The sequence below is a fragment of the Aotus nancymaae genome, unplaced genomic scaffold (assembly GCF_030222135.1).
Source record: "Aotus nancymaae isolate 86718 unplaced genomic scaffold, 86718_ANA_hifiasm-v0.15.2.pri h1tg000015l_1, whole genome shotgun sequence".
Lineage (NCBI taxonomy): Eukaryota > Metazoa > Chordata > Mammalia > Primates > Aotidae > Aotus > Aotus nancymaae.
The window spans coordinates 10,615,215-10,630,317 of NW_026988427.1; the positions used below are offsets into that span (position 1 = coordinate 10,615,215).

General features: G+C 40.0%; 1 protein-coding gene across 7 annotated transcripts in view; it reads left to right on the top strand.

Annotated features, from left to right (window-relative positions):
• CNOT6 (CCR4-NOT transcription complex subunit 6) overlaps nt 1-15,103 on the top strand; it is an 88,554-nt gene that overhangs the window by 49,073 nt on the left and 24,378 nt on the right. For all 7 annotated transcript variants that reach the window (XM_021676302.2, XM_021676301.2, XM_064376628.1 and 4 more), the window contains exon 3: nt 13,802-13,988. In XM_021676302.2, the coding sequence (XP_021531977.2) occupies nt 13,802-13,988 (187 nt within the window). The remainder of the gene's footprint in view (nt 1-13,801; nt 13,989-15,103) is intronic.

Sequence of the window (15,103 nt, forward strand, 5' to 3'; positions counted from 1 at the left end):
AAAAATCTTATAACAATATACAGGCAGCCTCTGACTTACAGTGGTTCAACTTTATGATTGTATGAAGGTGTCATGCATTCAGTAGAAACCATAATTTGAGTACCCATACAACCATTCTGTTTTTCACGTTCAGTAGAGTATTCAGTCATTACATGAGATACTCAACACTTTATTAAAAATATGCTTTTTTTTTTTTTTTTTTTTGAGATGGAATCTTGCTCTGTCGCCCAGGCTGGAGTGCAGTGGAGCGATCTCAGCTCACTGTAACCTCCGCCTCCCGGGTTCAAGCGATTCTCCGGCCTCAGCCTCTGGAGTAGCTGGACTACAGGCGCATGCCACCACGCCCGGCTAAGTTTTTGTATTTTTAGTAGAGATTGGGTTTCACCGTGTTAGTCAGGTTGGTCTCAATCTCCTGACTTCATGATCCGCCTGCCTCGGCTTCCCAAAGTGCTGGAATTACAGGCGTGAGTCCCACTGAGCCCAGCCAAAAGTAGGCTTTGTGTTAGATGATTCTGCCCAAATGTAGGCTAATGTAAATATTCTGAGCACATTCAAGGTAAGTTAGGTTGATATTTTTATCATGCCCTAACCCCATTGTAAGTTGAGGTGCACGTGTATTTCTGTTTCTTGTCTCCTGGCCTCTATGCTATTGTAGTCATGTATTTTATTTCTACATATGGTGTAAGTCTCAAAATACATGATTATTTTACTTTAAACATTCAAGTAATAGGAAATTGGTTAGTATTTTCCTGTATACTTAGCATTTCTGTTGTTTTTCATTTCTTTCTGAGTGCAAGTTTCTGGAATTTTCCTTCTGACGAAAAGACTTGTAATGGAGTCTGCCAGTTGTTTGTGTATGTGTGTGTATTTTAGGTTTTATGTCTGGAAAAGCCTTTCTGTTGACTTATATTTTGAAAGAGATTTTTGCTGAGCATAGAAATCTAGGTTGACAGTTTGTATCTTTCAGTACTTTATTTTCTTTCTTTTTAAATTAAATTAAGATTTTTTTTTTTGAGGTGGAGTCCTGCTCTGTTGCCCAGGCTGGAGTGCAGTGGCGCAATCTGTACTGACTGCAACTTCTGCCTCCCGGGATCAAGTGATTCTCCTGGCTCAGCCTCTTGAGTAGCTGGGATAACTGGTGTGTGCCACCATGCCCAGCTAATTTTTGTATTTTTAGTACAGATGGGGTTTTACCATGTTGGCCAGGCTGGTCTCAGTCTCCTGACCTTGTGATCTACCTACCTGCCTTGGCCTCCCAAAGTGCTGGGATTACAGGTATGAGCCACTGCGCCTGGCCAAGAAAAATTTCTTAAGAGACAGGTTCTCATGTTGCCCAGGCTGCAGTGCCAGGGCTGTTTACAGGTACTATTGTGATACACTGCTGCCTCAAACTCCGGGCCTCAAGGAATCCTCCTGCCTTCCAAGTAGCAATGATGACCTGGAAGGCGCACATCGCAGTGAGATCTTCCATGCTGCTCTGTGGCCTTCTGGTGTGCATTGTTTCTGAGGAAAGGTCATTCCTGTCCTTGTTTCTTTTATGTAATCTTGCTTTCTGTGACCGCTTTTAAGAGTCTCTCTTCTCTCTTCATTGCTAGTTTTAAGTAGTGTGATAATGATGTGTCTTGGTGTAGTTTTGTTTTGTTCTTTCATTTTTTTTGTGCTGCTTAGGTTTTGTTGAGCTCTTGGCTATTGGGTTTATGGTTTAGGCTACCATTTTTCAAGTAATTTTTTTTCTGCCTCCCTACCTCCTCTCCTTGGGGAGTACAGTTGCTTGTATTTTAGCCTACTTGAAGTTGTCTTATAGCTAACTAATGCTATGTTTTATTGTATTCTTATTTTCTTTTTAAAAAATATTTTAGGCAGCTTTTATTGCTATTTCTTCAGTTTTATTAATATTTTTATTTGCAGTGTCTAATCTGCCATTAATTCCTTCTTTTTCCTTTTTCTTTTTTTTAATTTTTTTTCTTTTTTTTTTTTTTAGAGATGGGGTTTCACCATGTTGGTCAGGCTGGTTTTGAACTCCCGACCTCAGGTGATCCGCCCGCCTCAGCCTCCCAAAGTGCCATTAATTCCATCTAGTAATAGTATAGTTTTCATCACAAGTTGAGCCATGGATGTTTTTTATATCATTCATGTCTTTACTTAACATTTTTCCTCTACTTTTTAAAGTATATTTAATACAGGTACCTCTTAATGTCCTTATCTACAGATTCTGTCATTGTTTTCATTTCTTGGTTCGTTTTAATTTATTTCTGTCTTGTACTTTATGTGCCTGGTAATTTTTTATTGGACTCAGTATACTGTGCATTTTACCTTCTTTGGTGGCTAGATATTTTTGTATGCCTGGAAGTACTCTTCAGCTTTCTTCTGAGATACTGTTAAATTATTTGGACAGTTTGATGCACTTAAAGCTTACTTTAAAGTAATACTTCTGAATGAATACTCTGTTAAGAGGTTTTCTACTCTGACTGATCGAACACAAACTATAGCAAACTATTCCTGACCCATGTGATCTCCAAGGATTGTTCCCTCTCTGCTTTTTTTTTTTTTTTTTTTTTTTGTCTCTGCCCCATCCTTGGTCCCTGGCCTCAGGTTATTTCTCTCATGCATTTGGTGTGCAAAGACTCAGGAGGCAGGGCCTCATCCTTTTCAGCTCTCCAGAGCTTTGTATCTGTAGCTCTCTCCTCTTTGGCAATCTGTCCTGTGGACGTGAGCCACCTTGGCCTCTCCATACTCCCAGCTTCGTTTCCTCAACTTACATATTATGTAGACCACCTGGGTTCCGTCCCTCTGCCCTACTGTCAGGAAAGTTCCAGTAAGCTGGAACCGTGACAACTGCTCACTTTGTGGTTTCCCATCACTGTCCTGTGCTATGTGGTATTTAGTGTCTAAAAAATGATTTTTTAATGTATTTTGTCTGGTTTTTTAGTTGTAGTAGGCAGGAGGATAAATCCAGTTCCTGTTAATCTATCTTGTCCAAAAGTTTAGTAAGCCTCCTATAGATTTTTTTTTTTAAAAGACCATATCTTATAACTTCAGTGTCTGAATCTTCTGGGGGTTCCTTTGGTCCGTAATTTTTATTGAATGCTAGAAATGGTAGAATGTGATGGTGTTCTCTTCCCTAGGAGTGAATTTAGAATGGGCGCGGTGGCTCAAGCCTGTAATCCCAGCACTTGGGAGGCCGAGGTGGGCGGATCACGAGGTCAAGAGATCGAGACCATCCTGGACAATATGGTGAAACCCCATGTCTACTAAAAATATAAAAATTAGCTGGGCATGGTGGCGTGCGCCTGTAGTCCCAGCTACTCGGGAGGCTGAGGCAGGAGAATTGCTTGAAACTGGGAGGCGGAGGTTGCAGTGAGCCGAGATTGTGCCACTGCACTCCAGCCTGGCAACAGAGTGAGACTCTGTCTCAAAAAAAAAAAAAAAAAAAAAAAAAAGATTTTTTAGGCCGGGTGCGGTTGCTCACGCCTGTAATCCTAGCACTTTGGGAGGCCAAGGTGGGTGGATTACCTGAGGTCAGGAGTTCAAGACCAGCCTGGCCATCATAGTGAAACCTCATCTTACTTAAAAAAAAAAAAAAGGAATGAATTTATTTTTGTGTTTCTCAGGAAGTTGTGGAAGGGGCGGATGGCCTTAATCTAATTAGGATTTCGGCATGGCACCATGGCTCATACTTGTAATTCCAGCACTTTTAGGAGGTCTTGGCAGGCAGATCACCTGAGATCAGTTCAAGATCAGCCTGGCCAACATGGTGAAACCCCATTTCTACTAAAAATACAAAAAGATTAGCTGGGTGTGGTGGCAGGCACCTCCCAGCTACTTGGGAGGCTGAGGCAGAATTGCTTGAACCCAGGGCAGGGACAGGGTGGAGGTTACAGTGACCCAAAATTATGCCATTGCACTCCAGCCTGGGCAACAGAACAGGACTCCATCTCGAAAAAAAAAAATTGTCCGGGCATGGTGACTCAACACCTGTAATCCTAGCACTTTGAGAGGCTGAGATCGGAGGGTCACCTGAGGTCAGGAGTTCGAGACCAGCGTAGCCAACATGGTGAAACCCTGTCTCTAATAAAAATAGAAAAAAATTAGCTGGGTATAGTGGCAGGCACCTGTAGTCCTAGCTACTCGGAAGGCTGAGGCAGGAGAGTCACTTGAACCCAGGAGATGGAGGTTGCAGTGAGCGGAGACCATGCCACTGCTCTTCAGCCTGGGCAACAGAGTGACACTCTGTCTCAAAAAAAATAAAGAATAAGTAATAATAATAATTAGGGTTTCATGGAATTCGAATCAGATGTTCAGTGCTCGTGAGGGTTGGCCTCTTGCTGGGTCACCCCATTCCATTTGTAGCTCTCAGCTGTGTAAGATGACTTTAATAAGTTCCACTCAGTGCCTTATACTCTGATTTCCAGCTTTTGGCTCATCAGCTTGCCTCTTAGCTGCTGCTTGTGATTCTGTCTGTTCTTTGAGAGGTAAAGTGGTGGGATGTGTCCTGCTTAATACCTCTCTGTGCTTCCCGTCTCTCCAGGTTATTTGTCACACCTTTGCTGCCTTTATAGTTCTCTGGTGCTTTTGAAGTTTTACTTTTGTAGGGTTTTTAAAAATCTAGTTTTTCTTTCCCTCAGTGGGATGGTTGGTCAACACAAACAACTCTTGTTATAGGAAGCTGAAATCAGACATGAACAACCTTTAAAATACTGCCTGAAGACCTGAAAATACCAAACTGCTCTTCTGTTTGTTTTGTTTCTATTACATTGGGACAGTATTGTGGTCACCTGCTTTTGAGGTACATCTGTAGCTCACAACAGCTGTACCTGTTCCAGACCCTTGAGATGGTGTTGTAGGCCAGAGAGAGAAATGTATTAACCAGAGCCACACTCAGGAAGCTTCTAGGAAATAGACACTTGGATCTGAACTTCTCGGTAGTCACTAAATGATCTCTGAATCAGATGCCATGGCTGTAGTCCCCACCTTCGCCTTGGTTTGCTTTGTGGCGTTCTCCAACATTTTGAAGCCTTTAAACAGCAAGAGTGTTGGCTCTATTTATACTTATTTTTCCATGAAAGAAGGATAGACCAAATCTCTCAAATTCTAGATCATAGTATTCCAAGGTTGTTTTAAAAAGAGAATATTAGACTTTGCGAGAGAGAAATCCAAGATGGCTAATCACTAGCAGCTTGGGCTTGTAGCTCCCAGTGAAAGCGCAGAGAACGAGAGGACGCCACACTTTCAGACGAGTATTTGTTGCTCACGGACCAAGAGATTCCCAGCGGAGGAGCCCCACGAGCCGCCAGGGTGACTCTTGTGGCCGGCGCGGCAGTTTTGCTGGCGCCTTAGCGCGGCAGTTCTTGGTGCAGAGTCCGGAGATTACCGGGCAGAAAAGCACCTTCATCTTAACACCGCTGTTTTGGCCGGCACAGTGGATTGCTCAGATTTTGGCGCTGGGAATCAACAACTGACATCTGCTCAGAGACCTAGTTAGAAAGTCGGTAATTACAAAGATGACAGAGGGATAAATATATAATGAAGGGAAGAAACCAGCCTAAAAAGGCAGAGAATACTCAAAATCAGAATGCCTCTCCCTCTACAGGGGATCGCAATTCCTCATCAGTAACGGAACAAGGCTTAATAGATTACACGTGTGTTCCAATAACAGAAGCAGGCTTCAAAACGTGGGTGATAAGAAACTTCTGTGAATTAAAAGAACTTGTTCTAACCCAATGCAAAGAAACTAAGAACCTTGAAAAAAGGTTTGACGAAATGTTAACGAGAATGGACAATTTAGAGAGGAATATAAGTGAATTGATGGAGCTGAAAAACACAACACGAGAACTTTGCGAAGTATGCACAAGTTTAAACAGTCGAATTGATCAAGCAGAAGAAAGGATATCAGAAGTCGAGGACCAGCTCAGTGAAATGAAACGAGAAGACAAGATTGGAGAAAAAAGGATAAAAAGGAATAAGCAAAGTCTCCAGGAAATATGGGACTACGTGAAAAGACCTAATTTATGTTTGATAGGTGTACCAGAATGTGACGAAGAGAATGAATCCAAGTTGGAAAATACTCTTCAGGATATCATTCAGGAAAATTTTCCCAACCTAGCAAGGCAGAACAATATTCAACTCCAGGTAATACAGAGAACACCACAAAGATATTCTTCAAGAAGACCAACCCCAAGGCACATAATCGCCAGATTTATTAGGGTTGAAATGAAGGAGAAAATACTAAGGGCAGCCAGAGAGACAGGTCAGGTTACCCACAAAGGGAAACCTATCAGACTTACAGCAGATCTCTCAGTAGAAACCCTACAAGGCAGAAGAGAGTGGGGACCAATATTTAACATCCTTAAAGAAAAGAACTTTCAACCCAGAATTTCATATCCAGCCAAACGAAGCTTTACAAGCGAAGGAAAAATTAAATCTTTTGCGAACAAACAAATACTTAGAGACTTCACCACCACCAGGCCTGCTTTACAAGAGCTTCTGAAAGAAGCACTATACATATAAAGGAACAACCAATATCAGCCTTTCCAAAAATATATCAAAAAGCAAAGAGCATTAACACAATGAAAAATTTACACCAACTAATGGGCAAAACGGCCAGCTAGCATCAAATGCCAGTATTAAACTTATATATATTCTAATTGGATAAAAAGCCAAAACCCATCGGTATGCTGCATCCAGACCCATCTCACATGCAACGATACACAAAGACTCAAAGAGAAGGAGGAAGATTTACCAACCAAACAGAGAGTAAAAATAAACAAATAAACAAAAGCAGGAGATGCAATTCTCGCCTCTGATAAAGTAGACTTTAAAGCAACAAAGAGCAAAAGAGGCAAAGAAGGACATTACATAATGGCAAAAGGATCAATGTAACAAGAAGAGTTAACGATTCTATAGATCAACGAGACAGAAAATTAACAAGGACATCCAGGACTTGAACTCAGACCCAGAACAAGTAAACTTAATAAACATTTATAGAACTCTCCACTTCAAATACACAAAACATACATTACCACCTTACACCTATTCCAAAAGTGACTACATAATTGGAAGTAAATCACTCCTCAGTAATCGCATAGCATTTCATAGGTTTAAATGAAATATTGGTTGGCTGCTTGTTTGTTATTTTCTTCCCTTATTCCTTCCTGTCTACATCATTAAGTATAATTATTGGTATAAAAGAGGTTTTCAATACCCATTACTAAACTGCATTCTAGCCAGGGCAAGAAAGCAAAACTCCCATTCTCTCTCCCTCTTTCTCTTCCTTTTTCTTCCTCTTCTTCATCCTTTTTTTTCTTTCTTTCTTCCAAAAAAAAAAAAAAAAAACCAAAACCAAAATCTTCACTTTGCATTTTTCTTATTGTGGTTTAAGATGGTTGTAATTATCCTTGATTGATGATACCTATCAAAAGGCAACCCTAACCAACCCTTTCTGCAGGATTCTGAATGCTGAGAAACAAAAACTGAGAATTTTGTGAGATATTACAAGTCGTCTGTAAAATGAGGTAATAATACTGACTTTACAAGGTAATTTTGACTTTTGTGAAAATGCTTAGTAATGTGGTAATGTGCAGGTGCTCTACAAATGTTGACTATTATACTTCTCTGGATATAAGATAACTCCCTTTTTCCATGTTAAAAAAAAAAAGAGAATATTAATATTGTATGTAGCTCTATTTTTTTTTTTTTTTTTTTGATAGTCTTGCTGTGTCATCCAGGCTGAAGTTTAGTGGCACAATCTTGGCTCACTGTAACCTCCACCTCCTAGGTTCATGCCATTCTCCTGCCTCAGCCTCCCAAGTAGCTGGGACTACAGGCCCATACCACCATACCTGGCCAATTTTTTGTATTTTTAGTAGAGACAGGATTTTACCATGTTGGCCAGGCCGGTCTCGAACTCCTGACCTCAAATGATCTGGCTGCCTTGACCTCCCAAAGTGCTGGAATTATAGGTGTGAGCCACTGTGCCCGGGTGCTTGTTAGTTTTTTTCTATATCAGCAAATGCATATTTTGATTTCCTGGTAGGTATACTAATTACACCTAGTTCGTAGTGTTTGCTAATCACTCGCCTGATTTCAGAAAGCACAAATTAATTCCTCTTGTCTCCTGGCATTTAGCAATAAAAGATACTGGGTATTTTAGAATGAAATCACTTATCAAAACAGGGCTGTTAACGTAGGTCAGAATAATCCCAGCCTTCCTTAAGTCACTAAGTTGCTTAAAAATAAGCAAATTTGCCGGGTTCGGTGGCTCACGCCTGTAATACCAAAACTTTGGGAGGCCGAGGTGGGCGGATCATGAGGTTAGGCGTTCAAGACCAGACTGGCCAACATGGTGAAACCCCGTCTCTACTAAAAAATGCAAAAATTAACTGGGCATGGTGGCTTGTGCCTGTAATCCCAGCTACTTGGGAGGCTGAGGTAGAAGAATTGCTTGAACTGGGACCCAGGAGGCGGAAGGTTGCAGTGAGCTGAGATCACACCACTGCACTCCAGCCTGGGCTACAGAGTGAGACTCCATCTCAAGAAAAAAAAAAACAAAAAAAACCAAATTTTTGGCTGCTTATGAGTATGTACAGTTTTGTGGGAGAAGAAGTAGATAGATATCACCAGATTATCAAAAGGTGACATCCTTTTGTTCATTGACCTCTTCCAGAAAATTAGGATTCTTTATTTCTTGTATTGCATAGTTCCATGCTAGAGATTTATCTTTCTCTAGTACATACGTTCTTTTACTTCTGTAACTGATATATATTTTTTTCTTTTTTCTTTTGAGACAGAGTCTCATTCCATCTCCAGGCGCCAGGCTGGAGTGCAGTGGCACAGTCTCAGCTCACTGCAACCTCCGCCTCCTGGATTCAAGCAATTCTCCTGCCTCAGCCTCCTGAGTAGCTGGGACTACAGGCGTGTGCCACCACGCCCAGCTAATTTTTGTATTTTCAGTAGAGACGGGGTTTCACCATGTTGGTCAGGATGGTTTCGATCTCTTGACCTTATGATCTGCCCGCCTCGGCCTCCCAAAGTGCTGGGATTACAGGTGTGAGCCACTGTGCCCGGCCTGTAACTGATATTTTTTTAATGAAAATAAGTGCCACGTTTTGAAATTTGCTTTTTTTGCTTCATTTGTTGTGAATGTATTTCCACATCAGTGTATATAACTGTTTCATTCTAAAAGGGAATGACTAAGGAATATTATATGAATGAAACATAATTAAGTATGCTCTGTTAATTATCATTTATGTTTGTAATTTTCCCCAACTACCAAGTATCTTAGCATACCTGAACAAGTATTTTCATAAGGTAAATCACAACTTGTGGAATTGATGGGGCAAAGAATACTCAGGTTTAAAATTTTAGTAGATATTTCAAAATAGTTGCATCTTTCCCATAATGAAACAGTGTGTGTTTCCCCCTTAACCTTGTCAATATTGGATATTAGTCTTTTTTATTTTGCTGTTGTAAACATTTTTTATTACTGAGGATGAACATTTGTTTTTAATATGACTGTTTTTTAAGTGATCTATTCTTATCCATTGTTCATTTTCCTGTTGATTTGTTTGTTTTCTTTCATTATACAACTCACAGGAAATCATGAAGACAGGGATATGGTTATTTATTTACCATTCTATCCCCATGCCAGCATGATAGATACTGAAAATTGACTGAATTAATGGTTAGCTTCCATACATGTTGGTTCTTCACCATATAGAAATAAATTTTACATTTTAATGACTTCAAGCCTGACAACTCCTGTCATGTTTGGATTCTAGGACTTGAGTTGTGCTGAGGAATATTCTGTTTAATTTCTTTCCTGTTTTTTTGGTATTTAGAAATTTATTCCAGAATTGCATGTATGGTGGGGATTTGAGTTCGCCTTGTCTTCTTGCCTCTACCTCATATGGTTATTCTTTTACTTGGCTTTTTTTCCTTTTCTTTATTCACAGACTTTGTGGTTTTCTTTCTGGCTACCTTCTCCCTTCTTGAAATGGCAGATAGAATTATGATCACCCTCTGTGGGAAAATGAGATCTACAAATTGGCAGACTTTTAAAATGAACCTCTGTAAGTCCATAGAAGTTGTCTGTCTCCATTCAGAAGCTCTGTTTGCCTCTGTAGGCATGCCTGTGCCCTCTCTTGAAGGAAGAGGGCAGAGACACAGAAAACATGGTAGGGAACTAGGCGCAGTTGCCACGCCTGTAGTTCCAGCTACTTGGGAAGCTGAGGCAGGAGGATCACGTGAGCCTAGGAGTTAAAGGCTACAAAAAGCTATGAGCATGCACACCACTGCACTCCAAGCTGGGTGACAGAGTGAGACCATGCCTCAAAAAAACATAAAGTACCTTATTCATATTGAATATCAACTGTGTGTTTTCAGTTTTATGAATGGAAAATTAAGTCAATAAAATTCCGTTCTACAATAGCTTGTGGTATGTTGTCTGTTCTGTTTATGGCAAAGTAAGAGTAATACCTTCTTGAATTAAGATAGATTTTATTATACAGTTTTACTGAAGTAGAGTTGGCATTCAAAAATTGGCATTTATAAAGTGAATAATGTATATATTTTGACTGTGTACACCTGTGAAACCGTCACCACTGTCAAGAATGATCATATTCATCATTCCTGAAAGTTTGTGATCTTCCTTCCCCACCTCTTTTGTTTATTCCTTCCTCTGTTTCTAAGCAACCACTGTTCTGCTTTCTATAACTGTAGATTAGTTTAAATAAATGATTTTATACAGTATGTATGCTTTTTTCATGCAAATGGATACCTTGCCCTTTTTTTTTTTTGGTGATTTTGGACTGCTCTTATCCTCTATACTTATTTTGTAGTTCATCCATATTGTTTTGTTGGTTTTTAGTAGTTAATTCTTTTTTTATTACTGAGTAGTAGTCCATTGTGTGGTTACACCAGCATTTGTTTATTTGTTCTCCTGTTGAACACATTTGGGCTGTTTTTAGTATCTGACTATTACAAATAAAGCTGCTGTGAACATTCCTCTTTGTGTGGGCATAACTTTTATTTCCTAAAAATGGAATTGATCATATGGTAAATGTATGTTTAACTTTTTAAAAAACTGAAACTGGTTTGCAAAGAGATCTTGTTTTATATTCCTACTAGATGTCTTTGATCCATGCCCTCACCAACACAAGTCTTAAATTTAGCCATTCTTCTGGGTGTGTAGTGCTATCTTAGAGTGGTTTAAATTTGCATTTTCCTAATGACTGCCAATTTTGAGCATTTTTTCATGTGATTATTTGCCATCTGTTTATATTGTCTTTGGTGAAGTATCTGTTCAGATCTTTTACTCATTTTGAAAATTATGTTCTCTCTCTCTCTCTCTCAAGACAGAGTCTCGCTTGGCTTATTTGTGTATTTTTAGTAGAGGTGGGGTTTCATCATATTGGCCAGGCTGGTCTTGAACCCCCGACCTTCAGTGATCTGCCGGTCCCGGCCATCCAAAGTGCTGGGGTTACTGGCATGAGCCACTGCACCTGGCCCCTCAATCTTTCTCTTTCTCTCCCTTTTTCTTTCTTTCTTCCTTTCTTGCTCTCTTTCTTTTTTTTGAGACAGAGTCTCATTCTGTCGCCCAGGCTGGAGTGCGGTTGTGCCATCTCAGCTCACTGCAACCTCCGCCTTCTGGGTTCAGGCGATTCTCTTGCCTCAGCCTCTCTAGAAGCTGGGATTATAGGCGCCTGGCACCACACCTGGCTAATTTTTGTATTTTTAGTAGAGATGGGGTTTCGCCGTGTTGGCCAGGCTGGTCTTGAACTCCTGACTTCAAGTGAGCCACCCACCTTGGCCTTCCAAAGTGCCGGGATTATAGGTGTGAGCCACTGCAACCTGCCCTCATTGAGCTTTTTTGTATCTGTGAGTATAGAGTTTTCATCAAACATAGACATTTTCTGCTGGGTTTGTGTGTGTGTGTGTGTGTGTAACAACTTGAGATACAATTCACACATTGTAAAGTTCACCCATTTAAAGTACAAATTTAGTGGATTTTGTATATACACAGAGTTGTGCCACATTTACCACTAGCAGAACATACTCATCATCCCAAAAAGGAACCCTGTAATCATTAGCAGTCCTTCCTCTGACATTTAGGAACAAAATCTAGCCTCAGTTCTGTGTGAACTTGGGGATTGCTGCCTCAGCAATCCTTTTGGGTGTTTTTCCCGCTCTGGCTCAGGCAGTTTCTCACATGCATGTACCGATCAATACTCTGTTGACAACTTGAACCGGGCAGTGGGGGCCTCTTCAGATCTCCAGTCTTCTCTGTTCTTTTCTCTTCTCTGATGTTTTGCCTCTTGATTTCTAGTCACCGTGGCTTCTCTGGATTTTCCGTCTCCAGAACTCAGGGAAGATCACTATGCCCTACCTGGGATTCCCCTCCTTGGGCTTCCTCTTGTAAATGCTGTCCAAGCAGTAAGCTGAGACGGTTAGAGGGTCTACCTTGTTTGTTTCTCACCCTTCAGGAATGACTCTCCTGCATTGGTTGGTGTCTCCTCTTAAAAATTTGCTGACTCATGTGTATTATATGATACGATACTTGTTTCAGGTGGCATGGTAAATTTAGTTCCTGTTACCACTATTTTGGTAAGAAGTCTCAAGGTTGCATTTTCAGCCAATAGAAAATCAGTTCTGAAAGACTGGTATGTTTTCATTACATTTGTTTCATTCTGTCTCAGATTAGATCCTTAACCATTAAGGAGATTATGGGGAAAGTTCTTAGATTGTAGAAACCATTGAGAATTTATCAAGAAGAGCCAACGTATAGATTTACTATTGCATTGAAAGATTTTATCCTGTTCTTAGTCACTGAATCTTATGCCTACTACTATTTGATTATAATGGTATGACTTAATATCTGAAGTGTTTTTACTTGTTAACATGTAATACATATAGTAAATTGTTTTACTTGTTAGCATATAACACAAAACATGTAATACAAATTCTGCTTAGTTGTGTGGTTCTTGATTCAGTTATCACTTGGGTACTCTGGTCTTTTTTTTTTTTTTTTTTGAGAGACAGAGTCTTGCACTGTTGCCTGGGCTGGAGTGCAGTGGCACAGTCTCAACTCATTGTGACCTCTGCCTCCTGGGTTCAAGCGATTCTCCTGCCTCAGCCTCCCAAGTAGCTGGGAATACAGGCATGCACCATCACCTCCGACTAATTTTTTGTATTTTTAGTAGAGACAGGATTTCACTATGTTGGCCAGACCTGTCTTGAACTCCTGACCTCGTGATCCGCCCATCTTGACCTCCCAAAGTGTTGGGATTACAGGCGTGAGCCACCGTGCCCAGCCTGGGTACCCTGGTCTTAAAACTCAGCTAAACTAATACCTTGTGTTCCTTTTTGTTTTTAGGCAAAATTCCTGTTTTCTGGAGATACGAACAGCCTCTGAGATATTAGAATTTGTGTTATTTTGTATAAGTCCAAACCAATCATGATGTTCAGATGTTGGATTTATCATTACTATAAATTAATCATATTTCCCTCTCATATCTCAGATCATTTTAAAGGATAAATTCTTCTTGTGCTCCTAAAAATAAAGATGCAATCTAAGCAGTATTGGTACATTAACTTTTTATTTTAACCTGCTAAGTGAAGAGCTTATAAGTTAATCATAGCATAACAATGAATTGCCATAGAACAGGTAAGATTTCCTGTTAACCCCTTCTCACAAGTTTTTGGATAATAATTTAAGTTACTCATAAAAACAGCTAAACCTTATTTGATCTACAGAACAAATTGTAGAGAAACTATATAATCTGTTCCTATCTTTTTTCTCTTACAGGAAAAGTAAGAAGCTTAAGTGCATCTTTGTGGTCACTAACTCATCTGACAGCTTTGCATTTGAGTGACAATTCCCTGTCCCGAATTCCTTCAGACATTGCCAGGCTTCATAATCTGGCGTATTTGGACCTGTCATCTAATAAAATCCGTAGCTTACCCGCAGAACTCGGAAACATGGTATCACTCAGGTATGCAGATTCAACTTAATACGTACTAACTGTATAACCCCTAAACCAAAATACAGCATTTGTCGTGTTAGGAAACAAAACTGTTCATTTAATGATATTTGAATAAAAGGGAATATAACTATATCCTTTATAACTTTATAGTTATGTTTTTGGGAACACTGAATTGTCAGCTAATAATAAATTAAGGTAGATCATTGCCTGAAATTTTAAATTACTATATTTTGTGTAATATACTTTATTCTCAAATGAAAAAGTTTGGACAGAGAGGGGCTAAGGCACTTACTTTACCCCACATACTTACCCATGACAAATAGGGCACCGTACCATCCTTAACACAGGGTCCAGGAAACCATTGCCAATTGGTGAAACCTTTTTTGCCATCCCAGGGCTTGTATGTTTGATTGTAGTAAAGTCTGGACTTGAAAGAGCTAGAATTAATTATTAAATTTGGTGGGGGCTATAGCATGAAATATGTAGCATTTGCAGTCACATGTGAGTTCAGGTTGGAATCTTAACTTTGCCATTTACAAGTTGTGTGATCTTAGACAACCTTCTTAACCCAGGATTAGGGATATTTGAGATAACGGGTAAAAAACACTAGCACTATGCCTGGCATATTACTGTATTTTAAGGAATGGTAATTACTGACTGCATGCGGTGGTTCACATCTGTAATCCTAGCACTTTGAGAGGCTGAGGCAGGCTGATTACTTGAGCCCAGGTGTTGGGCTTTGTGGCATGCAGCTGTAATCCCTGCTACTTGGAAAGCTGAGGCAGAGGGATGCCTTAAACCCAGGAGGTCAAGGTTGCAGTGAGCAGAGATCATGCCACTGCATGTCTCCACACTCCTCCTGCCTACTGCCAATAAGGAAAAAAAAAGAAATGGTAATTGCTATTTATAAAAGATTTGTTCTATTTTTATTTTGATGGAGATGGAGGTCTTGCTGTGTCGCCCAGGCAGCTCTTAAACTCCTAGTGTCTACCTTGGCCTCCCAGAGAATTGGGATTTCAGACATGAGCCACTGTGGCTGGCCCATTATTATTATTATTATTATTATTATTATTATTATACTTCCATTTTATAAGGTATATAAGATCTAATCAGGTTAAATGTAA